The sequence below is a fragment of the Nyctibius grandis genome, chromosome 6 (genome assembly GCF_013368605.1).
Source record: "Nyctibius grandis isolate bNycGra1 chromosome 6, bNycGra1.pri, whole genome shotgun sequence".
Taxonomy (NCBI): Eukaryota; Metazoa; Chordata; class Aves; order Nyctibiiformes; family Nyctibiidae; genus Nyctibius; species Nyctibius grandis.
The window spans coordinates 15,054,155-15,079,186 of record NC_090663.1 but is presented as its reverse complement, the minus strand read 5'-3'; the positions used below and the strand labels follow the sequence as shown (position 1 = coordinate 15,079,186).

Here is a 25,032-nt window from a genome sequence, read left to right as displayed (position 1 = left end):
CTGAAAAAATAAACAATAAATAAGGAAAAAAAATAAAACTTTGTGTAGTTATCATCATATTAATTATTTTTATATAGCTAATGTACAGTCCTTGTTTTACTATTAAATTGTTATGGAAGAAGTTTAATGTAGTAGTAACTTTGAAATCTACCATGCTAATGGTATTAAAGTTGAATTTACCAGTTGCACACATTCTTATCAGTATGGCTATTTGTTCTGTAGGAGGAAACTCAGGCGTAAAAGTATTAACAAGTACTGGTTTTGATGGTTTCCTTTTTTTTTCAGTGGTTTAAATAACGATCCTATGCTAACTTGTTTTTTCAAAGAGGTTGAATTATGTAAACATAATTGTGAACACAATTACGGACACATCATAGCTGATAAATAGTACAAAATCATCTCTCACGGTTTTATTTTTGGTGTTCATATTTATGAGGAGAACACATTAGAATCATAGAATCATAGAATGGTTTGGGTTGGAAGGGACCTTAAAGATCATCTAGTTCCAACCCCCCCTGCCACAGGCAGGGACACCTTTCCTCTAGACCAGGTTGCTCAAAGCCTCATCCAGTTTGGCCTTAAACACTGCCAGGGAGGAGACATCCACAGCTTCTCTGGGCAACCTGTGCCAGTGTCTCACCACCCTCACAGTAAAGAATTTCTTCCTAAGATCTAATCTAAATCTACCCTCTTTCAGTTTAACACCATTCCCCCTCATCCTGTCACTACTTGCCCTTGTAAAAAGCCCCTCTTCAGCTTTCCTGTAGGCCCCCTTCAGACCATATTCACATGGTCTGTGTTCATCAGTGCTTTATCAAGAAAGTAAAATGCCACTTTTTGTTTTCGAGGGCTTAGTTATTGAACGGCTCGGACGCAGGCCTCTTCTCATCGGAGGTTTTGGGCTGATGATTGTCTTCTTCGCAGTCCTTACCGTCTCTCTGACTTTACAGGTAACACGACAGTCACTACGTATTTTTACTCTCTCTTTTGCCTATTTTAAACACCGGATGCTCGATACCTGTTTGCCTCGGCATTCCTACATAAGCCAGTTCTTTTAATCAGTTTGACATAAGGATATGAAGGTCTCTCTTGTTTCTTTGTGAATCTGTTGGTTTCAATGTACTGTGGTCAGCCATAGCCATTTTTGCATTAAAACACCATAGGGGCTTTGTCACCTTCAGCCTCCTTAACTCAAAGATTCATGCGTATCATGAACTATTATGAAGACAGTTTTACCCATAGTTGGGTAAGTGGGTGATACATGCAATATACTTAACATGAATGTATTTTATTTATCCAGAAAACCGTGCATTGGCTTCCTTACCTCAGTATATTTTGCATCCTTGCAATCATTGCATCATTCTGCATTGGACCAGGTATGTCTATATTTTTTCACGTTTCTTTGTACATCAAAGCACAGGTATTTTTGCAATGGCACTATGTTAACAAATTGCTTGTAGGAAACTTCACTTTACCCTTATCTGAAGACCACAAGGGGTCTAAGACAATAAAAGGTGATAGCAACACAAAGTGAGAGAAACATTTGTGATAAAAACCGATGTACACAGGCAGTCGCACTTAGCTGTCAGCATAATTGAGAACTAGTGCCTAAATTGCAATCAGTACCCAATTAAAATGTTGGCTATTATTGTAGGATCGCTATGATTTTATAAATCTGTAAAAAACTCTCAGACTGGAAGCTGAGTGTTTTATTTATCAATGCTTGTGTTAGCAGTTCAGTGCTGGGCAAATGTGACACTGGTGGAGGGTGAAGAAGGGGACAGCTGTGTGTGGTTCCTTTCTTCTCTTCCTTTCCCAAGATAGAGAAGTGTTGTGCAAGAGGGTTTACACATACTCTCTTTAGGAAGATGATGGAAAAGTAGATGTCCTGATGGTGGAGCTGCTTCTTGTCTGGCAGTTCTCTACTGATTGCATGCATTTCAAATCCAGTGCCCTCAGGTAACTGTTTTTGAGGGTTGTAATGAGTTTATCAATCAGAGCTATTTCCCCAGCCCAGTTTTGATTACTTTGAGATTAATACAACTTTATACACAATCCAGTATTCACAGGTTGTAACTTTTTAATTTCATTTTCTTTAACAAAGAACATGTTTAAGGTATAAAAAAGTAATAAAGCCAGACCTTTCTCAGAAGTGTAGAATGAAAAGACAAGAGCAACAGTCAAGTCTCAGCAAGGGCAATTCTGACTGGATAGAAGAGAAAAAAATTTACACTGAACACTGGAAGACGTTGCTCAAAGAGGCCATGAAATGTCCATCCTCAGAGCTATTCAAAACTCAGCTGGACAAGTTCATGAGCAACTGGCCCTGCTTTAACCAGAGGCTGAACTTCAGAAGTCCCTTCCAACCCAGTTTATCCTGTGATTCTAATTGCATCATATCTTCGGAAAACACATTTTAATAGATATGCATAATATGCAAATACTTGCCTAGTGTAATATTTCTCTAAACAGTGTTGCTTTAGCCTTCAGATACTGGATCAGAATCAGATCCTGCAGTTATCAAATAATGAAATGTTAACAAAAATTATTTGCAGATAGGTAAAGAGGAATTTAATCCAAATTCAAATCACAGAGAGAATAAGATGTCAAAACAGTGCTTAAATTTTCAAAGATTCTCTCACAAACTGTTCTCCACAAAAAGGCGAAAAATCAGCTGCTTTTTAGGAGTTTTTTCACAAGTGTTCTGCTGTAAACCTGAAAGTAAGACTGCAGTTCCCTTGAGTTCTTGGTTTTTTTCGTGCACCATTTATTGCCTCTTTTTCTTTATAAAGAGTTTGACATTAAACATTAATCAACTGTTTATACATCTTCACCACTGAAGTGATCTAATTAGTTGATGGTGGTTTATTTGGGGAAAGAAAAAGTTGCTGATGTTTCGTGTGACTTTAATGAAACATTGCTGTAATTCCGTGGATCCTCTTTTGGAAAAGCTGAAGAAAAATTATGCTGCTTTAGAGGAAAATGGGGAGAAGACGAAAATATTCCTTTTCCCTTTGCTTCTGGGAAAATAGTTTGTCACTAATCTCTGTGCTTATTCCTTTGCATATGGTAGCTGACTGGAATCCAGACAAGTCAAACAGGCTTAACTAGGGTCATTAACGCACCTAATGTTGGATTGTACGTGGCCTATGAAGACTGTTCTCCTTCCTCATCTCCAGCTTTTCTTGCAAGGCAAATACTGCAAAAAATCTTGCAATCCCTTTTTCCTTCTGTAAGGACAAATCTCAGGTTCAGCAAAGTCTCTGGTATTGCTGACGTATGTTCCTTAGACTGAGATTTTTTTTGAAAGAAGAATTCTGTGGAATAGAACTGCGCTTGCATTTTGAATCCCTAAGGGAAGTCAAATGTTGACTTGAAATTTCTTGAAAACTTCCCTTCCAGTGTTTTAAGTAGTTCAGACAATTTAAGTGCAGCTGCTTGCAACGTTTACCTTTGTTTTTTCTAAAAAGCTGTTGAACCAAATTGTAATTTTTCCCACATTACAGACATGTTCAACAGATTTTTACAATTTGCAGATAAATATGTTCTTATATATTATATTTTCAGCATATTAAGATTAACCCTCTGTATTTCTCCTTCACCTTAACGTTCTTCAGAATGGATTCTGGTTTTCTTCATTTAGCTTCTTTCCCTTTACTGATGCTATTCAGGATTTTCTGTTGTACTTTGCACTCTCTTTGGAGCAAAGTGTTTGCAGATACATGCAAGACAAACAGCTTTTGTTTGATATGACTTTTATGATCAGAAAATCTTTAAAATTAAATCTTCTTTTGTGTTTTTCATTGTGCTCATTGCTTTTAAAGCCAAAGAACATGAAAACTGTACCAGCAGCTACCTAGTTGGCCTCTCCACCTTTCCAGTGTGTGTTCAAACATTTGTACTACCTGACAATAGTGGGAATATCTCAGTAGCACTGAACATTGATTTACTTTTAATGAAAATTTTGGTAATTGACACTTCAGCTGTTGAGAAGTTGCAAAGAATCATATTCTGATTCCTCTGTAAATCAGTAGCAATATCTCTGTAATTCCTCTGTAAATCAGTAGCTGACTTTAATAGGGCCAGGTTTATCTTCAGTGAAACTTCTCTGTTCCGTTTAGTGGGGCTTAGGAGATCTGAACTACTTTGCTACCTCTTAGCTGGGAGCAGTTCTCTTTCAGAATATGAAAGCAACTTCCATTATTAGCCATGTTTTAAGATGAATGAATGAGAAGAGAACATATACATTTTTTTTCTGAAGAAAATATTATCAAAAAGTGAGACATCCACTTTGCATCCACTGCTTTTTGTATCACAAGGCACAACTTCAATATTTGAGTGCAATTACTGTGTCAAGTTTTGCCTCCCCCCAGTATAGGAAAGACATCAGTAAGCTGGGGCAAGTCCTTGGAGAGTCACCAAGTCAGTGAGGAGAGGCTGAGTGAGCTGGACTCATTCAGCCTCGAGAAGAGACAGTTTTGGGGCACCTAAGAGCAGCCTCAGCACCTGTGAGAAGGGTATTGCAATGACAGAGCCGGGCTCCTGTGAGTGCTACGTGGTGGAATGCTTGAGAGACAAAAGGCATATGTTGAAACAAGAAAGATGCAGAGTGACTATAAGGAAAAGCTTTTTGCTTATACACAGTTGAGCAGGCTACCAAGGATTTTGAGTCCTTAATTACTACACAAAGATCAAAATTGAGTAGTTTGTACTTCTGCTGTCTTATTTCAGAACTCTGTAGTCCAATGGGAAATCTGTATTTCTGGGTCTTCCTAGATAGGGAAGTACTACTCACAAGCAATTATCAATTGATTTAAAATCAGCTTTGTTTTGTTCAGAAGTATACTGTGACAGAGTACTAAGATACCCTATATGTGACAGACATATATATATCATACACATACTAAGGAACTAATTTCTTTCTCGGGGAAGTGTGCAATGGCAGTGGAGTATCACAGTACTTCATTTCCTACTAATGTTAGAGTTTTAGCAAGAGGGAGCAAGTAGAAAAGAACATATTTGTGAATGCATCTCCAGTGCACTGGCTGTTAGTGTCTAGCAAAAGGTACAAACAGGGCAAGCAGTTGAGACACTTTTCCAGAACCAGTACACATTTTTTTTGGCTTAGGGTCTTCCTGAGACATAGTTTCTAAGATTTTTGTAGTCTTCCATGCATTTGTTCATTCTCCATCTGAAACTGTGCAAAATTTTAGCATCCTCTTGCAAAGAAAACTACATATTTACCACCTCTCATAAACTCATCCTTTGTTGTGCTTTGTGTGATGCCCTCTAGGTCTTGCATTGAAGGAAATGGACCAAACAGTCCCCTTCCTCCCTCTTCAAGTTTCTTGTGATCTTGTAGACTTTTACCTTATCACCCCAGGTTTTTCTGGACTGAGTGGCTATTTCTTATTGCCGCCTTCTCAGTGATATTTTATGACACCACTTTAACAGGAAAATTTCACACTTTAATATCTAGTATTGTTTTATAGCACTCTGGTAGTTTAATGAGACAAGGCTGAAGTTTAGGAATAACTTTCCCACCTTTCTGGTCAGTAAAAGGGTTTTTCCCCAAGAAAATTAATGCATATTCTTTATTATTAAGTTGCAGATTTTTAATGTTTTTAGCCTTTTGTAGAAGTTGTGAGCGTCATTTGTTTCTGTTGGTTAAACAGGTATTATTGTCATGGTATTACTAACACTCAGTATCTCATTTAATTCCTCCTGTAGTTATTTAGAGCATTTCAGCATTCTTCAGAGTAAATCCCACATGGTTTGTAATACAGATACAGATCTTCATCTAGGATGAATTCAGTTTACATTCATTGAGCTGTTGGTACTTGGAAGAATTATCCCATCTGAAAATAGTAAATAACATGAGGAATAGAGCTTATAAAAATACTGCTATAACCTTCTAGAGCATAAAATTGCCTTTAAAAATACAATCTTTTCTCTCTTGTTAGAACATCTGATAGTTTCTTGATAGCTTAGATGTTGTGTGCTCTCCCACTTTCTGATAGCATATGGATGAGTCCCATCTGCTCCTTTACAGCTAGGATCAGCTGTTACTATAAACTGGGGGGTTTTTTTGTTTGTTTCATTTTTCTGAACTCGGCTTTTCAGCTTGCAGATGTTTTTCAGGCATATTGCTAGGGACTGAAACAGTAATGCTATGAACAGGTATGTTCAGGCATGCGTGTGATTTGGTACTTCTTCATTTGTATCAAAAGAAAGACAAACAGCAGAAAGTTTTCATTCATTTACTAAAAATTAAAGAGACCCTTATGTTCAAGATAGTCAATCTATGATCTGAAAGAAAAATAGCCTTCAAAAATCATTTATTGTTTTATAGATTAGGGAGCCACACCATTTCAGACAGTTGCTTCATTGTGCCTATTTGGTTAATTACACACAAGTGAAGGTATTTGGTTGCAGAGAAACATACTGCTTTCCGATATTACTTTTGATTGTGGGGACATGTTAGTAAATAATTTTACATTTTCACCTCAAGAAAAAGGCAGAAGCTTCATGGAGATGTTTTTCTTCATCACACATTTGACCTGAAATAGATATGACACATTTCAACTGAAGGAAGTGCCACCCAGCAAAGAATAAACAGAAGGGACTGGGGGGATTGGTTCTGGTTCCTAAGAAGACAACAAGCAAAAAAATAATCAACAGAGAAAACAAATCAAAGAAAAATAATAAGAGAACTTTTTCAATGTCTCCACGAAGCATTAGTGCTATTCGGGTTAGGCGTCATGAGCAAATGCATTGATTTGGAATGCCTTTACTGAGTGGGTAAATAACGTGTGGCTCCTTGGAAATTTGGGTGGTGATAGATGGTGCATGCAAAATGTCTTCCGTCTTTAACCTTGTCTTAGATATTATTTAAGGAGAAAGAAAAAGCTAAAAGCAGTTAACCCTGCTTTCTCAATTAAACCTGTGTGGCTGCCTCTTTGTGGACACTGAAGCATGTTGAACTGTGCTTGCAGAATCTATGTCTGTTTCAGGAAAACCACACTAAAACCTGACTTAAGCAGAAAAAGTTGTAGGTTCTGCTTATTTTTATCTATTTACGTGAATTCCCAGTTCATCCATTGTGCCTTTGCAACAGTTGCTGTGCAAACAAGTGATTTTTGATTTTGCTGGGTGAATTGAAAAATATCTATATGCATGTGTGTGCATTAGGTGATTTGAGATAGTTTTATAAAGCTGCTGGAGATTGACCCCTTTTATCTAAGAGCCAAATAGTTTAAAAAAATGAAACAAAAAACAACAACAACAAAACCAACTGACCCAGAATGTGTCTGATACATGGACAATTTCCTTATTTTCCTGCGGGGATGTGACCCCACCTGCCAGCGAGGCTGTCACATATTCTGGGATGATGATCTTTCAGTCTTTGTTTTTGTTGCTGTTCCAATTTGTATAAAACAATTAAATGTTCATCTGAACCAGAGAATGTCTGTTCTGCCATGGGTCAAGAGATTCACCCCAGATGGTGGAACGTGTGGGGAAAAATCCCCCCAGTTGGGGATTACAGCAATGTTGTCATGGACTTCCAGATAACCTTCCCAATGGAAATAAGCATGACAAAGATACAGCGAGACCCTGAGAACTTTGGAAACTTGGCATAAAGCATTTCCATGCATTATCTTTGTATGAAGGGACTTATTAATATTTCTTCCTTAGAAGAATATTCTGTTTTAAGTGTAACGTCCTTTTATCCGGTTTTGATAAATGGAGGAGGCAATGCTGCAGAGAAGGGAAAGGAAATCATGGTGGAGGAGGTTAGGTATGATGCCTGTCTTTAAATGAAAGGCTGGGAGGAGGTGGACCGTTTTAATAACATACCTAGCTTTGAAGTAATCCTTCCTTTATCACCTTCTTTTAGAAATTGAAAAAGTATTGTCTCTCTTGAATCAAACCTTTGCATATTTGGTGGCTCTGGACTTATTTTACCACTGGGAATAAGTAGAAATAACCCAAGAACCTGTTGTTGCAGTGAGACCTGTAAAAGGTATTTGTGTGGGACAAGCGTGTTGCCCTTCCTTCAACCACTGTAGCTGTGAGGGAGGTCAGCCACATATGTGCCCAGGCAGGCGTGCGGTAACGTTCTCTCTTCCAGGGAACATTCCCCAAGAGTTCCTTGGAGTCCTCTGGAAGGAAAAAAATCAGCTTTTATTACAGCAAGCAGTAACACTAGGGGAAGTTCCAGAAATCTGAGGAGTTGCTCTTATATCCATTGCTTGATTATCATAACTCAAGCCATCTTTGTGCAGGAAATTTGTGTTATTTTTGTAGCACTTCAAGTTTGAGATTAGTGATTTGTCTGAAATCTCACTTCATCTTTCACAGTTTACCCATTTCTAGTAATAGGACATGTATAACCGCAGGCAGTTGGAGAGAAGAAGCTTAGAAACTCAGGAACAGGGTGAGGATTTATGGATGTCTGAAAATGCCAGTTAGCTAAGGAAGAATATAAGAATGATAACTGTAAGTGTCACATGGAAAACTTCTCCGTAGCTGTTTATATTTTATCTAAGTCATTTGAAAGATTGTTTTATATTAACACTCTATATGCACATTCTTTTACATATTTTCTTAGAGGCCTAATGCGTCATATTGTCGTGCATTGTCTCTCTGTATTGTAGTGTGAATAATGCTCATTGTGTTGTCATGTGTCATGTCATCATTTTTGAGATGAAGACTTAGAGCTGAATGTTGGAGCACAAAAGTGCTCATGCAGCAGTTTGCCAGGAAGGCTGCAAAGAAGGGCTACTGTGAAGGTGAAGAAGATAGATTTTTATATGAAAAGATATAGAATAGCTTTATAGTGTCTCACAATAAAAGACTGAGAATAGGATTTTCGTTTCTAAATACATGGGCAGAAGGGAGGGTAATACTGAGAAGAGAGAATAAGCTGAATTTAAATGTTGCTGCACAAAATAACAAAACCCCAAACCTAGGTGCTAGCTAGCCATGAATAAATTTAGAATAGAAATTGGAAGAAAACTCCGAGCTACTAGAGGAGCTGAGTTCTGTATCAGCTTCTCAATGGAAACAGCAAAAGGAGAAGCTAAACACCCAAGTTTTATAGATTTCTAAAAGGACTGTGTGAAATACTGCCTGAAACAGCCGAGGATTGGATTTGAACCACATGATACAGCCTGATCCTGGGTTCCTTTGTCTCCCAAGTCCTGTGTTCTTCCTTTATCTCCAAGTGAGATGCTTGATCCTCTGTCTAAAGACTTTCTTTTTTTCCCTTTGTCAAAAAGCCTGCGAAGATGAGCTTATTCTCAGAGAGGATTTTCTAGCTGGTCATTACATAGGGCACTTAGCCCATGACTTAATTTACATCAATAGCTGCTGTTTTTAAATCAGTGGTGCTACAGTGAGAAGAAAGCAGGAGTGTCTGGTTAATCCTTACACAGTGGCTTCAGGGCATCTGACTTCACTGTTTTACACTGTGTAACATCTTAGAATTAGTTATTCTGGTCCTAAATCCTGTACGTATTTCTGTGGATGAGTAGCACTTCCCTTCAGAAGAAGTCCTGCTGACTTCAGTGGAGTTTGTGTAAAGTTGAATTTCATGTGAACAGGATCAAACATGAACCAGTGTGATTTTGCTTCAATTCCTACATTTAAAATAAGTTCCTATTCAGTATGTATAAGGATGACAAAATCCGATCAGTGGTATGTTTCCAGTCACATTCTCATCACAGAAAAGGGAAATCAATAAAATTCACTCTCCGATGAAATTTGAAAAAATAATAATTTTATGGTAGCGAGACCTTCATTTTTCAACTGTTGCTTTTTATAGCGATTGCATTTTCAGACACAGCTAAGAAACATTAACAAACCAGAACATTTCACAAAAATGTTTCCCTTACTTTTTGTGTCTTTTTTGAGAGTTTTATCTTATAATTGAGTTTTATAATACTTGTCATGGTTAACGGAGTGTGAGTGAAGTCTTCCCTAGCACAGCTGAATACATACACAATAGAAATATGATAATGGTATATTCAGCATGTGTTAAATTGACATTATGAAGTAAGCAAAAGAAAACTTGGAGGAAATCAGTGCTGTGCCCTGAGGTGTATCAAAGATACTTTGATATTTAAAGTTTAAATCAGCCTGTGCTCTTACTCTGAATGCCAACATGCAGCTGTATTGACAGCGGAGCAGTTGTGATAAAAGGGTCACTTTGAAAGTCATGAGGTTTGTTCAATCTGAAATGCCATCAGGGAAGAAAAAAAATCTTCTCTTGGATGTGAAACACAAACAAAGGTGTGATAGCACACACGGAGACATAAAAGTACCGAAATGAAAGGCAGCATCAGTATTATTGCCTGAAATAGGCATTTACAGCAGCTTTGTGTGATGTTGTGTTAGCTTCTCCACTTAGAGTGGGATGTAAGAATTTCTGATGCTCGTGGCCTCCCACGGAGGCATTCTTTTAGTACACTTTGAGAAAGAGTTTGGAGGTTGATTGAGTGGGGAAAAAATGACTCTTTGTACTACAAAAGTGTATCACGTTAAAAAGAAACAAATAAACCCATGCTGCTATATATCTAATTAAAAAGTGGTAGATTTGAAAGTTTAGGTTAATTTTCAAAATGTCTTTTATTCTGTAAACTAGAAGCCTTTACAGTCTTTCCAGCAGGTAAACATCCTTTCATAATGCCAAATAGTTCCCGCATCAGATAAGAAGGGTATTTGTGCAGAAATAACCTGTAGTTTTCCTGGGTATTTAAGAAAAGGTTTGGTTTGTTGATAGTTGTAAGGCTTTTGTGGGCACAACAGTAGATTTAAAACATGCTGCACTAAAAGTAGTTAAATATTCCAAACATGAGTTACAGTTCAGTTCAGGAACTCATAATAACCTGGAGATACGTAATTATTATGCAATACGTACCAGTCTCAGTTGAAGATTTGCTGAGGGATCTCTGGTCCCATCCCCTGCCCATTGTGCCACTCCATTGCTGCAGACTTCCATCCATCCAACACAAGTAGTCTTAGGGTTGGCATTTTAGCCTCCAAGCTGCCACCCATCATGGCATGCCATATTAATGCCGTTGCTTTAATTTATGTGGGCTGTGAAGCACCGCAGCGGGAGATCTAATTTACCTTTCCATCTCTGGTTTTCTCTAGCAATGGAAAAAGCTTCTGCCTACTCTTGGGGGCAGGAGTATTTTCAACTACTACTAAGTCAAGGAGATGAAAGGATGGGAAGTTTAAGGGCTTGACATGAGAATTTCTCTTTTGGTTGCCTTTCAGTGAACAAACTGAGGTTTTGGGCTGTTCAGAAAAAAAACTAGAATTGCTATCAATCTGGCTGCATCTTCATTGAAGTTTTTTGGGGGAAAGATAACATGCCCCTTGAGTATATTAAATATGGTGTTGTTCAACATGTATTTTGGGATTAATACCTGTTTTATGTTTTGTTTGAATGCCTCTCTCTTTAAAGAGTAGCATAGAGTAAATGTGTAGATTTTAACAGTTCTGTTACAGAAGTGATATCAATTCTTTGTAACTAGTGGGCATTCTAAAGAAAAATGAACCCCTAGTATTTGAAAGGAAACCATATCTGTTGGATATAGGAATTGCTGGAGATGACACATGGAGTTCTTAGCAGCAGCAAAACTTATGAACTTTATCTCTTTAACAATAGATTTCACAAATTATCTTAATTGAAGCTTTCAAAATGTGAATGCTTTGACACTTGAGAGCACTCCTCTTAGCTGAACTAGAGTGTTTTCCTGGATGATCATTAATTACTTGCTGATGGCTCACAGCTCCAACATTTAAGAAATTTACTGCTGGAAAAATGCACCCATGTGTTTTAGAGTTTCATGTAACCGTGAAAAATTGATTTATTCAGAATCTGATAAGTGACTTAGGTACATTATTCAGATTAATAGGGACTGGATATAAAAAGCCTAGTAAAAAATACACTGTTTCTTCTGTGAATTAGTATAAAATATTTATACTTACAAAAGTGCAAACTAATAAATCTATAAATGGTAGATGTAGAACTAATAAATGTAAGACAATAGAAATACTTTCTTTTCCTTGTGCCTAGGCAGAATGCACAGCAAAGGAAAGTTCTAAGTTTATCTCATCTATTTTTGGCTAAGCTCCATGGCTAGTATTTAAATGCAAGTGTTTACTAGTTTTATGCTGCAGAGAAAGTTGCTCTATGGTCTAGATAGTGCTTCCTGATAGCCAGCCTACTACATAGAAAGTTAAATAAACAGCAGTAGGAGACTTTCAGGGGGAAAAATAGGTCAGAAAGACAGCTGCATGAACAATTTGGTGTCAGTTTGACCGAGTAAGCAGTTGTTTCCTTTGAATCTCCAGATGTTATCTGTCCTGCTCCGGAAACTTCACTTTTTTGGGAACACTTAGTTATGGCTTTGATGACTTCTTTCTGAATTTCATCAGAAAGAATGTTTATCTTTCATTGCAGCAAGACTGTTACTGTCTTTCTTCAATCTGATACTTCTAGTCAAAGGCTCTCTCTTGGATGTCAGGAAAAATTTCTTCACTGAAAGGGTTACCAAGCACTGGAACAGGCTGCCCAGGGAAGTGGTTGAGTTACCATCCCTGGAGGTATTTAAAAGATGTGTAGATGTGGTGCTTAGGGAAATGGTTTAGTGGTGGACTTGGCAGTGCTAGGTTAATGGTTGGTCTTGATGATCTGAAAGGTCATTTCCAACCAAAATGATTTTATGATTCTATGATTCTATGATTCTTTTTCCTTTCTGTTTGGTAGCAAACAGATATGGCTATTTGCCATATCTATTTTGGCTGTCATCAGCCACAGTAAGGAAAATAAAATATTTTTATTGTCCTACATTCATTAGTTCTGTCTCTACTGCTCTCCATACCCTGCCTACCATTACTGGAGCAGCAGCCAAATTCTTTAACTGCTGGCATTTGAGGCACCATGTTCCAAAGACTTCAACAGTTTCCAGAAATCATAAACAGTGAAGACGTGGTCTGTTACCCATCTTAAACAGGAGAAGGAGGACAGGGAGAGACTCTTGTGTCCAAGCTTCTCTAAAAATTTGATCCACTATTTTTACTCTTGGGGTCCTTCAGGACGAATGTAGCTATACAATGATGTAATTGTGCACTGCTACTATGATTAATTTGTTTGTTAAAATATTTCATGAGGAAAGCCTGACATGGCACACTGAGTTTTCAGACTGTTTTAGCTTGCATAGGTTCACAACCAGCAGCATTTTGTGCTAATGGGCTGTCAACCTGAATTCCTGACAGGGAAATCATGTCTGATGACTTTATATTTCTTTCAGTAGATTATTGTAGAAGTAATAAGCCTAGACTAGATAGGGGTTGGGTTTTTTCTGTTTTCAGTCCTGTCATAGTGATGTGACTGTATGAATATTTCACTTACCTAGGACTGATCACACTTGTGAGTCTTTAATTCAGGTAGTTCCATGATACTGTCAACTGTATAGTGGATGAAAATGTAAGGGACACTTCTGTGCTTTTATTAAAGTAAAAACTCTCTCGTCATTGATCTTGCCATTGAGATAATTGTTTTTAGTAATGTAATATTAACAGAATTTATGTTAATCAGTGTCTGATCATCATTGTTACTGAGAATAATTATCAAATTAATTATATCATAAAGACTCTTAGTCATAGCTCAGTAAAGACATTTTTTTTCATGTTCAAATAGAACAGAAAGTCAGGCTATAATTAGGGTACTGTGATAAAGTGAGTCTGAAAATACAGCAGAAATATTTAAAAGACTATTTACATGCAGTTAAAAGTTGACTGTATTTTTTAATTGTATTTTATTCTTCAGTAGTTATGCAGAATTATAATGGTGAAGCAAAAAGGAATATTGCTAAATACCACAGTAGAAATTTAATTCAGTTTTTACCAAAAAAAAAAGCCAACACAGAAAATAAACAACAACAATAAGCAAAAAAAAAAAAATCACAAAATACCCCACCAGATTGAAAGTGTTACCAAAACACAAAAAAAAGATGTATTGGATTTGTACAGCAGTTGGCAGAATGGCCTGTGTCTGGACTGCTGATTTCTGTTACAATAAAAAAAGCAAAAAAGGAAAAGCTATTAAAAATTGAAGATATTACTCAGGCTTCCAGGAAACAGCTGTATTTAAAAGGAATTATTATAACTCGTGTAAAGAATGGTATCTTAAAAGTACTGAAATTATTTGGGTTCATCAGTTACGTAGTAAGTATTTTGCCTTCATTAAACAAATTTTCAGGGAAAAAAGATTCAGTCAGTAAATGACTGCTCATAAAATTCTGCTTGAGGGCACTGCCTTATGGAACTAAAAATTATAGGAAAATGCACTAATTATTATTCAAGAGGGGGAGAATTTCACTGAAGAAGAAATTATCAGATGGTTCAGATAAGGGTATTCTTATGTCTCTGGCATTACAAAATTACATGGAATATCTGCATTAGAAATAGTTACCTAAATGGATGTAGAAAGACTGTTGTTTGATTTCCACAGTAGCTAATAGGCTTGCTGTATGTCAAGCATTTTAGTGTAAATTATCTGAGAATCGAGAATTAACATTTTAACCAATGATGTTACAAGAGCGTATATCAATATTTTTGTTCTGCACCATGGCTTAGTTTATTTTTTTACCCTGAATGATATGGGTTACCTTGCAGCAACAAAGTTCTTCGTAATACCTCCAGAACTGGCTTTCTATATGCTGAGTAACAGGTTTTATAGATGCTAAACCAAAGGCCAGTTAATAAATGCAAAAACCCTTTCTACACAACATTGTATTAAAAACTAGATTGTTAATAACTATAGCTACTCATTATTATATTACTGGGTTTTGACAGGTTTTGTATTATTTATGTTTTCTAATTTGGTGTTATGGTTTGCACTTTTGGTTTGCCATAGACTGACTTAGCCTTAAATGTTCTTCATTCAACTAACCTTTAAGGCAGAAAAGACCATGGTCTTCAAATGGTACAAATTAATGTGGTTAATGAACTATACTGTTTTATACAAGCGAAGTACCTGTTTTGCTTAATTCAGTGGTAGATGAGATCAACAGTTGTCCACTGGAGAAGAGCTGGAGACAGATAGCGGAGTCTGTAGCACGAAGCTGTGACTCAGTACACCCTTATCGCACGTTCTGCTCCTAGTTCTCTCAACAGGATTAGCTGGGCAATACAACTGTCATATCTGACTGTGTAATGTTATTTGCTGGGGTGTTACTCTATCAAATACGATGTACAGAACACCTCTTTAAAGACTGAGATATGTATTTTGCAAAATTCTTATTCTATCATCTGTAGACCCATAGAGATGGAAGAACCTCAGTAGTTGCATTGCATCCCTCACTGGCAGTACTCCTGCAGTGTATTTTCCCATGGGGTTTGGTGGGGATTTTGGGGGGTTTTAGTTGGTTGGCTGGGGGGGTTTTTTCGTTTGTTTGTTTTATAGCTAAGGTCTGGGTAGAAACTAACAGCCTTTTGCTCTCTCACTGAAGTATATTGGGTTGGTTTTCCAGCAGTCCTTTTCCGGGATCTGTGTCTCACTTCCATTGCTTCTCTCCCACAGCTGCCCTCTAGAGTTGTCTTTTGCCCCTTGAGTTGCAGATACTGAAGCCTTTCATTTCGACAGTACTTTATCTCCCAACCCTATTAGGATACAGAATCACACAGAATCACAGAATCAACCAGGCTGGAAGAGACCTCAGGGATCATCGAGTCCAGCCGTTGCCCTTACACCACCCTGTCAACTAGACCATGGCACTAAGTGCCATGTCCAGTCTTTTCTTAAACACATCCAGAGATGGTGACTCCACCACCTCCCTGGACAGCCCATTCCAATGTCTAATAACCCTTTCTGTAAAGAAATTCTTCCTGATGTCCAACCTGAACCTCCCCTGGAGAAGCTTGAGGCTGTGCCCTCTTGTCCTATCGCTAGTTGCCCGGGAGAAGAGGCCAACTCCCACTTCACTACAACCTCCCTTCAGGTAGGTGTAGACTGCAATAAGGTCACCTCGGAGCCTCCTCTTCTCCAGGCTAAACAACCCCAGCTCCCTCAGCCATTCCTCGTAGGACAGACCCTCCAGACCCTTCACCAGCTTGGTCGCCCTCCTCTGGACTCACTCCAACACCTCAACATCTTTCTTGAAGTGCGGGGCCCAGAACTGAACACAGTACTCAAGATGCGGCCTCACCAGTGCCGAGTACAGAGGGACGATCACTTCCCTAGACCGGCTGACCCATTCCTCTACAGAACATTTGAAAGAGCACAGAGGAGCTGTTAATTTCTTTTTTTTTTTTCAGACCTTGCAAAATACTATTTTTACCATCACTAGATTAATTGATTATTTTCCAAATTAGATTGAAGAGCTTTTGTGGCAAGTGTGACTAATAATACATTTTAGTGATGATTAATATGTATCTAGCGATTACATTTTAATTTCAAGGAACAATTTTCTGAGATAGTGCCCATGCATTTTTATTTCCGTAACATTTATGCTTTCTGATCTGTTTCTGTCCTTTTGTACTTTTTTTTCGTCTTTTTTTTGCCTCTGGCTTTTTTCCTCTCTTGTACAATGTGTATTTTCCCAAATGGGTCTCAAACAGCATTTTTTATTATACTGACAGGAACAGCAACACCTCTGTAGATTGTCCTACAGCAAAGGCATGACAGAATAAATGATCATAAATAAATCATATTACATGATTTCTGTGTTTCTAGTCCTTCAGTTCCTCTCTCCAAGGGGCAAGTGCCCTGGCAAACCACTGCCTCGCATGGCATTTGAGATCTAAAACGGATGCTGACAGAACAGATGTGATAGTGGTTTTGCCTGCCATGTCTTATGATTTGAACTCAAATCTCAAGTGTACGATACAGTAGGCACTGGAAGCCACCAAAGATTGATAGACCACGTGTTACTTAAATTTCATTATTATATGCCTGTTCAGCTGTTTATTCCACATGTTCAAAGTGCTGTTGGGAGAGGTCACTTTTTTTTAGTCACAGAATTCAGGTACTACATATGGCTTGTAGAAAGACACTAAGCTGGGGTTTAGATGGCCTAAACTGTCCATATCTCAGTTTCCTATGTATAAAGTAGGAGTAAATAAATCTATTTGCTCTGTACTTTTTTTTGGTGTAATTTATACTGTCAGTCTTTGGGACAGAAAGTTCAGTTGAAGCCTTTGCTTCATTGTAGATATGTTCTCACAAAAAGTCACATTAGCTGATGACAGAGAGTGATGCCTACTAACATATATAGCCATTTGTTGCATCACATTGCCTTTCTTTTATGCATATATTCATGATCTCTGCATCTGAAAGATCTGGAATGGAGGAATATCTGATACCATGTGTCATGAGCATGTCCTGTTATGTGTTTACAAGTTGCTATCTCGTACTGCTGGTAGGACAGCTTCTGGTGCATGTGTTTAAGTAAGTGTAGTGCCACTGAGCACAAGGAGCTACATGATGATGCCTCACTATAAAGCACTTACAGATGTATTCACAACTGTCCAAGAGTAAGGGTAGTGCAAAAGATAAGCATGTAGATCAAGCAAAGGCATGCAAGGAGAAGATCCAGTGGATGGATAAGTCTTTGGTGGTGTTTTTATCTTAATTTATATATATTTTGGAAGTCAGGATTGTTGTAGAGGTTTTTGAGAGGAAGCGTGTCCCTTAATATGCTTTTTGATTGCTCACACTAACTTGTTAAAAAATGCTTAAAGCAGCGAAACAACTTGCACAGTACGTGTGTACCTGGATCTCACCCACAAAGCTAAGCGATGTTGATGATACTGGCAGACATGAGGACCTAGAGGAAGAAATTGGTAGCACCAGAACACTGAAAACCTGTCTGATGTTACTAGGTTTACAGCTTTCCAAACTGTGGTGAAAGAATTCTGCAAGTAGATGCCTGTCTAATGTGCAACATCATTAACTGAAATATGTAGCAAATCAGCAAATGCAATCCATGTTTTATTCTATAAAAATAGAAATATTTCTATTGAAATATCCTATTGGAATGAAGGAAGCTGAAGATCATAAATTGAGACTTTCAGCTACTAGACAGCTGTTCCCCAAGGATATTGTCAGGCCAGCAATATGCCAGTGCTGTACAAAATAGTCCACTGTCTAAGTGGAGGGAAACACGAGTGACAAATGTGGTATTCAACCGAGCTTGTTATTACGGAGGTCAGAGTCCTTGACTGATGGCGAAATAGACCTTGCCAGAAGTGCCAACAATATATCTAGTAAGGGAATGTATTAAATAAGCATCAATGAAAAGTATGCTTATAGAGAAGCAAAAGTTTTGCCTTTTTTATTGCTAAAATAAAGTGGGTAATAATTATCCAATAATAGTCTTTAATCTCTTTGGAGCCATCTTTCCAATTGTTAAGGTCTAAAAGAATTTTGGAATATTTCTGAATTTTTAGAATTTCAAGGATTTTAATAGAAACAATCATTCTTATTTTTAATAAATGGCTCATCATATGGTACGCTGGAAGTTGTTGTGTGGGTTCACTGCTCTGTTGCCTGCTTGCCATCACTGAAAGTATGTAAAACAGGAGATGCGGTGGTGGGAAAGAGTGAAGTGTCACACTTCTCTAAAGTACAATTTTGACAAATCACATTTTGCTGGTTCAGAAGCCCCTGCATACACCTGAACAGGGAGCTGCAGAGCAGTGCTAGTCACTGAGATGTGCAACACCGAGCATGTTCGTCTCTGTAAGTGAAACAGCTGTTGGCAGGGGAAGTTTACTAAAACCACTGATGTTTTGGGCCCTTTTTCAGGTGGGATTCCATTTGTCCTCACCGGAGAGTTTTTCCAGCAGTCTCAGAGGCCGGCCGCATTCATGATAGCTGGGACAGTCAACTGGCTCTCCAACTTCGCAGTCGGACTGCTCTTCCCTTTCATTCAGGTACTCAGCAGCCATGATATGGGATATACTATGGTATAGCTGATATAGTGTAGCAAATGATGTTTGAATAATACTTTTCAGGTAATAATAAATGGCTTTTTATTGAAGTGGATTAAATTCCCATCATGTTTGTGATACAGTTCAGTTGTGCTACCCACATGTCTCCTTATTTTGGAGAAAATTGTCTTGCAAATGAAAAATTATTGTAACCATGGACAATCCTATATGGCAAATTCTCCATGGGAGTGCTTTAGCAGTGCAGTCTGATGGCCGTGTCCAGAGTTCACAGTCATTGATGGTGATTTTCACTGCCTTTTGCTTGAGCCTTTAGGCCACCATCTTCTGGTTTATCCTATGCTTTGAGAATCCTTATTAGTTTCATTAAGGAATAGATGCTCTCTGCTCCTCCCTCCATCTGAGCTTGGCTTTATGGCTCTCTTTTTTTCAATCTCTTCTGTCAGGCTTTTATCTTCTTCAGCTAGTCCCTTCTTGCTGCAGCCTAGATGCTGCATGGATGAATTTGTTCCTATCCCAGCTTCCCCACGCTCCCATAAGCTTCACTTTTAGTGGATTGCTCTGTTTCCTTGGCTGAACGAGTCGCATGGAGGACAGAGGCCAGTTTCATCAGGAGCTGAAAGTTGGTGTTTGTATTTTAACAGGACAAGTTTATTTTCTAAAAAAAAAATAAAATAAAATAAAATAAAATTGAAAGTTCAACATAGAACAGCATTTTTCCTCTCTTCACCTCTGAAGTGAAGAACACTTCATCATTGTTGATGTGTCATTGTCTGGCAAAGAGGCCTCAAGCAGCTTCTCATTCAAAACCACACTGAGGTCCTTTTCCTCACCATGAATCTCTCCCAAGTGCTGTCTGCAGTCTCTGGAGCTCACACAGGAGCTGATTCTCTATCTCAGGAGCTGAAGGACAGCTGATCAGTCCCCTGACTGACCATGTCCAGATTCTTTAAAGAGCCATCCTGCTCCACTGATAACAGTTTAAGCGTGAAGCTCACAACTACAGCACAAAACAAAGAAGTCCTAATTGTTTTTTTTAAATACACAGAGGAAAATACAAGGGGCAGGGGAGGGGCACAGAGGGGAGCAAGCCCTCTAGGCTACTTGCAGGTCCTCACAACGAGGAGAGAGATTCTGCATTACCCTTCAAATCATCTCTGAGTAAGAGATTTGAATAACAGGCAAGGAGGTGTTACTGCTGTTTGTGCCTTCTTACAACTGAAAATTATATGATACTTTTATCATATGCAATACTGCATAACAGTATTTGCAGATACTGTAAAACTATGTCATACTGTAAGGCTATATATTCATTTTAATTTGACAAGTAAAACTGCTTTTACTAAGTAGTACTGTTTAAAATTATCTGTATGAGATAGTTTATGGGAGAGCTTGAAAGTCATAAAGTCTGACCTTTGATCTAAGTTTGACACAATTTAAAATTTCTTGTAAAAAGAAAAATTCTCTAGTCGTTTTAATTGCTTGGATCACCTTCAAAAGTTAACGTGAGTATCAAGACTGTCATCCTTCCAAACTCTGCGCTACTACTAACAGTAACTTCAATTAGACTGCTCAGAGGTGTAAGTCTTAAGAGCTTGTTCTAATGCTTACCAAAATCAATGAGTGTTTTCCACCAGTTTCATGGCTCACAGTAAGGACTTCCCAGCTCAGACATTTAAGGTGAGATTTTCAAAAGCAGGTAGAGACGTAATTCTTTTTCGACTGAAGTCATTAGAACATCTACCAAATGACAGAAAGAATTAGACAATTCCCTTGTGTTTTTGAAAACCTAATCTTAGTCATCAGCATGGTCCAGGAGGCAGCCACAAGTTCATCCAGCAAGTGGATGCTTCTGTGTGGTTTAATAGCTGTTTCTCCAGGAAGATGGGGACTGACTATTCAAGCAGTGTTGGAGATTGCCTTCCAGCCTGGCTGGCCAGGCACAAGTGGTCTCAACACCTGCTTCTGTGGCATCTGGGCAGGTGGCAGGGAACGAGGTCACAAATCTAGGAGTGTGTCATCAGAATGCTTTTATTTGTTATATTTTTAAATTATCCAGAGACATTTAAGGAATAATCGCGTTTCTCAAAAATTGCAGTTTCTGCTTCCTGCACAAAACTGAGGAGTTACCTGAGCTCTGGCTGTCTGTCTTATCTGAATTCATGCAACTCGGAGCTCTTCAATTAACATAACCTTCCTTCTTGTCCTGCCAGTCCCACCTGACAGGTCACCTGGTGGGACCTGTTTAAAAAGGCCCTCAGTAAATTCAGATAACAAGGCAAACTACATTCTCTAACTTTTCATATGCATATTACTTTTTGAGTGATTTAGTATGCATCCAGATGAAATTTGCTGTAGCCTTGGGGAATTTATCATTTTGTGTCGTAAAAATTTCCCATTGTGTGATTACAAAATTACCAGTTTAGTTTTAATGAAGGTAAATTATATTTCTACTTCACAGGTTTTTTTTTTCTTCTTTAAAAAATAATAAAGACAAAGAGCTTAGAGTTTGCACCTAAAGATGAAAGCAGTGTTACTCAGACTTTGATCTGTAAAGCTTTTTCACAAGATCAAACTATGATGTCTCCTCACTCCCTAACTTTCACTTTTTTCCTCCTATTTTAGTCAACCTTTTTCTCAAAATTCAGCTTGTGAGTCACCTGTTTCCTTATAGAAAGGGAATAGCCTCGCCTTAGCTTATTTTTGTAATTCTGAAACAGGAAAAAAAAATCTTTAAATTCCTTCACAGAACAAATGCATAATCCCTTCTCTGTATTTAAATACTAATCTGGTTGCTTGAGAGACAACAGTCATTTTTTTGGTGTGCCAAAATTATCCCAAACCTTTGGGAAACAAGTATGTTAACTTTGGAGTTATTCAAAAAATCAACCAGTGTTTAGTTCTCGAAATGTCACTGATTAACTAGTTTGAATGCCTAGATTTTCTCCCCTCAACCACCTGTAGATACCTGTAATAGAATAAAACACTGGCCTGAGTCATACATTAAAATGTATGGATGAGATTGAAAAGATAGTGTACAAATCAATTTTTGTCAAATTACAAAAAAAATAAAATTTGGCTACTCTTCCAGCCCTCATCACTGCCTATTTGAGAAATTCATGTGAAGAATCAGAACTGAGGTTAAAACAACAACTGATACTATATTGAATTCATAAGTACATTTGATATTGTATGATTACTAGGAGGTGTCTGATAGTAGGTGTCAAAAATGTGCATTTTTAGAAAACTTTTTTTACTGCAAAATACAATAATTTCAGAAGTGTTATTGCATGGGATCTTGGAAAACACAGAGGAATTATAAAAGATCTGGTTTTAGGTCTGAAGGCATTTGGGACTTGCATTTAACATAGAACTTGACCTTGTGAAATGCCAAACGTCACCTTGAGTGATGCTCAACAGTGTCTCTTTCCCATTGCCGTCACATGAGAATGAAGGCATGAGCCTTTTCTGAGCCATGAACTGTGAAGAGGCAAAGACAGCTTTGAGAAGGTCTCCAAGCCAGTAAACCAGAGATGCATGAAATGGTTCATAAAGACATGGTGACCCCTCCTTTCAAAGCATTTCAGTGCTCCCCAAGGTGCTAGAGCTGGTGTTTAATGCTCTGTTATTTGGATGTCAAGTCTCCACATTTTTATTCCTACAAAATATCCATCAGTGAGCATTTGGAGTAAGTTAAGTAAGCACTTCAGCCCTCTGCCCTCTCCTTTAACTTGCATATCTCACTTTTTCACATGGCACTTGCATGTCAGAAGATCATAGCAGACCATAAATGACCTCCTGCGTCCCACCCTGTGAGTGGTGGCATAGGGAACATCTCTTCGGAATGGAGCCACAGGGTGTGTCAACATTCACTGTATCAACCATGTAATAGTAAAAAAGCAATTTGGCCACTTGGGGAAGAATGCCTGAAGTTATAATAAAGCTTGTGTAAGCTTGAAGGAATTGAAATGCTTTATCTGAAATAATTACAACTTCAACGCTTTTCATTTTGCCTTTCCATCATATACTATGCTTCATACTATACACTTGATGCTATCAATGCATTGTAATTGGATTTGAATCTCAAATTTTTGTGAGTTAACCAAAATAGCCAGTTAGAAAGGTTCAGGCTTTGTGTGAACTGATTAAAAGCTTATTGAATATATTGTCATATGTAAATAGGTATGTTGTGTCCTCGTTCTTACAGAGACTTATGCAAACACTTAATTTCAGTATTTGATTTAAAGGTGACTTGCATTCATAAGGCTATCGATGTGCATTCATCTGCCTTTGAAAGATCTGAACCTAAAATACCCAGTATCGGTTGTTAAATTCATGTCTGGTTCCTGTTGTTTATTACATTTTTCAGTTTTTTAATATATAGAGGTGAAAATAATAGAGTTTTTCCTTGTGCATGTCTAATTTTTTTACTTTCTTAAAAGATTTATAAACCTTTTTTTTAAAGGTGCAAATGACTCAAATTTAAAAAAAAAAAAAGAAAAGAAAAAAAGATGTACAGCTGTGCAGTGTGTTCTTCCATGTAAATGAAATTGCTACACTAGACACCACACCATCTGGTCAAAAATTTTAAAGATCAATTCCTGTAAGTTCTTAATCCAAATTACAAAATTTATCTGCTTTGCAGCTGTGTTGCGGAAATTTCAGCAGAAATGCTTCAGAGTTAGCATCTCACACAAAGCATTTAATAGCTGTCTGGGTGAAGACCCAACTCAGCTAAACTCAAACACCAAATCTTTCTCCCTGGTTTGCCCTTTGTGATGATTTGGTTGCTATAGATAATTCAGGGCAGCAGCAGGGCTTGTCTCACAATCGTGATAAATAATATTGATTCTTGCTTCAGTCCTATATTGCAGTTTTGATGCGCAGTGCTACAAATCATCCGTTATTTCTTTTGTGACTAATATCCTCTGAAAAATGTTTTAAAGCACTGTCTCACTCAGAAGGCATATAAAAGCGCAACTGTTCTTCTTGATGTGGTCATAACAAATCAGTCTTTGAAAATACGACTCTTTAATATATGAAATTATTTTAGAAAACAAAAAGGAGAGAAAACAAAGTCTTCTAAAGGTCAGCAATTGTCCTGAGACCTCCAAATAATGCAGTTTCTTGAGATCTAAAATAAGCATTTCCATCATGGACACCTTGTGCACAGATCACCCAAGCACATAACCTTCATGTGGCGCATAAGTTGTGTCACAGTTGAGCTTGCAGTGGGAGCATTAATGTGGTTTGAAATTCCCTCACAGAGTTTGTGGTCTGTCTTCTTGGGAAAAAGCACTAGGTTTTGTCCCAACTGATAAAATTCACGTACTCATTTTAAAATAGTATGCGTTGATGGAAATGGCTTCTGGTTGCTTTATGATATCGACAGAGTATCTCAATATATGAATGTGGCATGGCAAGCTTGGAGGATTAGTCGTCTTCTCCGTGTGTTCCTAAGCGTAACTTCTGTTTCCTAATGGTTTAGCTTCTGGGACTATAAGGCATGTTCTTTTAGTGGTTTCCTTCTAAGTAAATACTAAGCTAGCTGTAACACCTGGAGCAAACTGACTATCATAAAACAGACTTCAAGTGATTGCTCATACTTGAAGAGAGTTTATGCTCAGTGTGCAGAACTGTGAGTAATCAACTTACCTTTATTTTTTTTTGTGTTCAGAAAGGGTACTGAGAGTGAGCTTTTGTAGTTGTCCACAACAAATCATTCCATCATTTATTCATATCATCCCTTGGGAATGGGGATAATATTTTATGTCTCAAGTGAGCAGACATAACAAACCAAGAAAGTCTTTGAAGTGAAAGTTTTGGGCAATTGTGGATTTAATTATAGAATCGTTCCTGCTGGAAGGGACCCCAGGGGGTCTCTGGCATAGCCTCTTGCTCAGAGAGTTTCTTAGGACCCAGTTTATTAGGACCTTGTCCAGTTGTGTCTTAAAAACCTCCAAGATTTGGTACTTCTGTGTTAGTTTCCTTTTAAATTTAGAGGACTCGGTAATCAAAACTGGTGGTAGCTAAAATGCAACCAGAGTTTGGCTGTTTTCTGGAAAT

At 37.9% G+C, this 25,032-nt stretch overlaps 1 protein-coding gene across 4 annotated transcripts in view; it reads left to right on the top strand.

Annotated features, from left to right (window-relative positions):
* The window catches only part of SLC2A9 (solute carrier family 2 member 9), a 112,920-nt gene that overhangs the window by 71,119 nt on the left and 16,769 nt on the right, over positions 1-25,032 (top strand). For 3 of the 4 annotated variants that reach the window (XR_011048360.1, XM_068402785.1, XM_068402786.1), the window contains 3 exons: positions 849-950; positions 1,301-1,376; positions 18,824-18,951. Coding sequence is in view for 3 of the 4 variants with exons in the window: in XM_068402785.1 (XP_068258886.1) it covers positions 849-950; positions 1,301-1,376; positions 18,824-18,951 (306 nt within the window). In the remaining variant the exon portion in view is untranslated. Of the gene's footprint in view, positions 1-848; positions 951-1,300; positions 1,377-18,823; positions 18,952-19,412; positions 19,479-25,032 lie in introns of those variants that run through there. The other variant, XM_068402787.1, reaches the window with a different exon arrangement.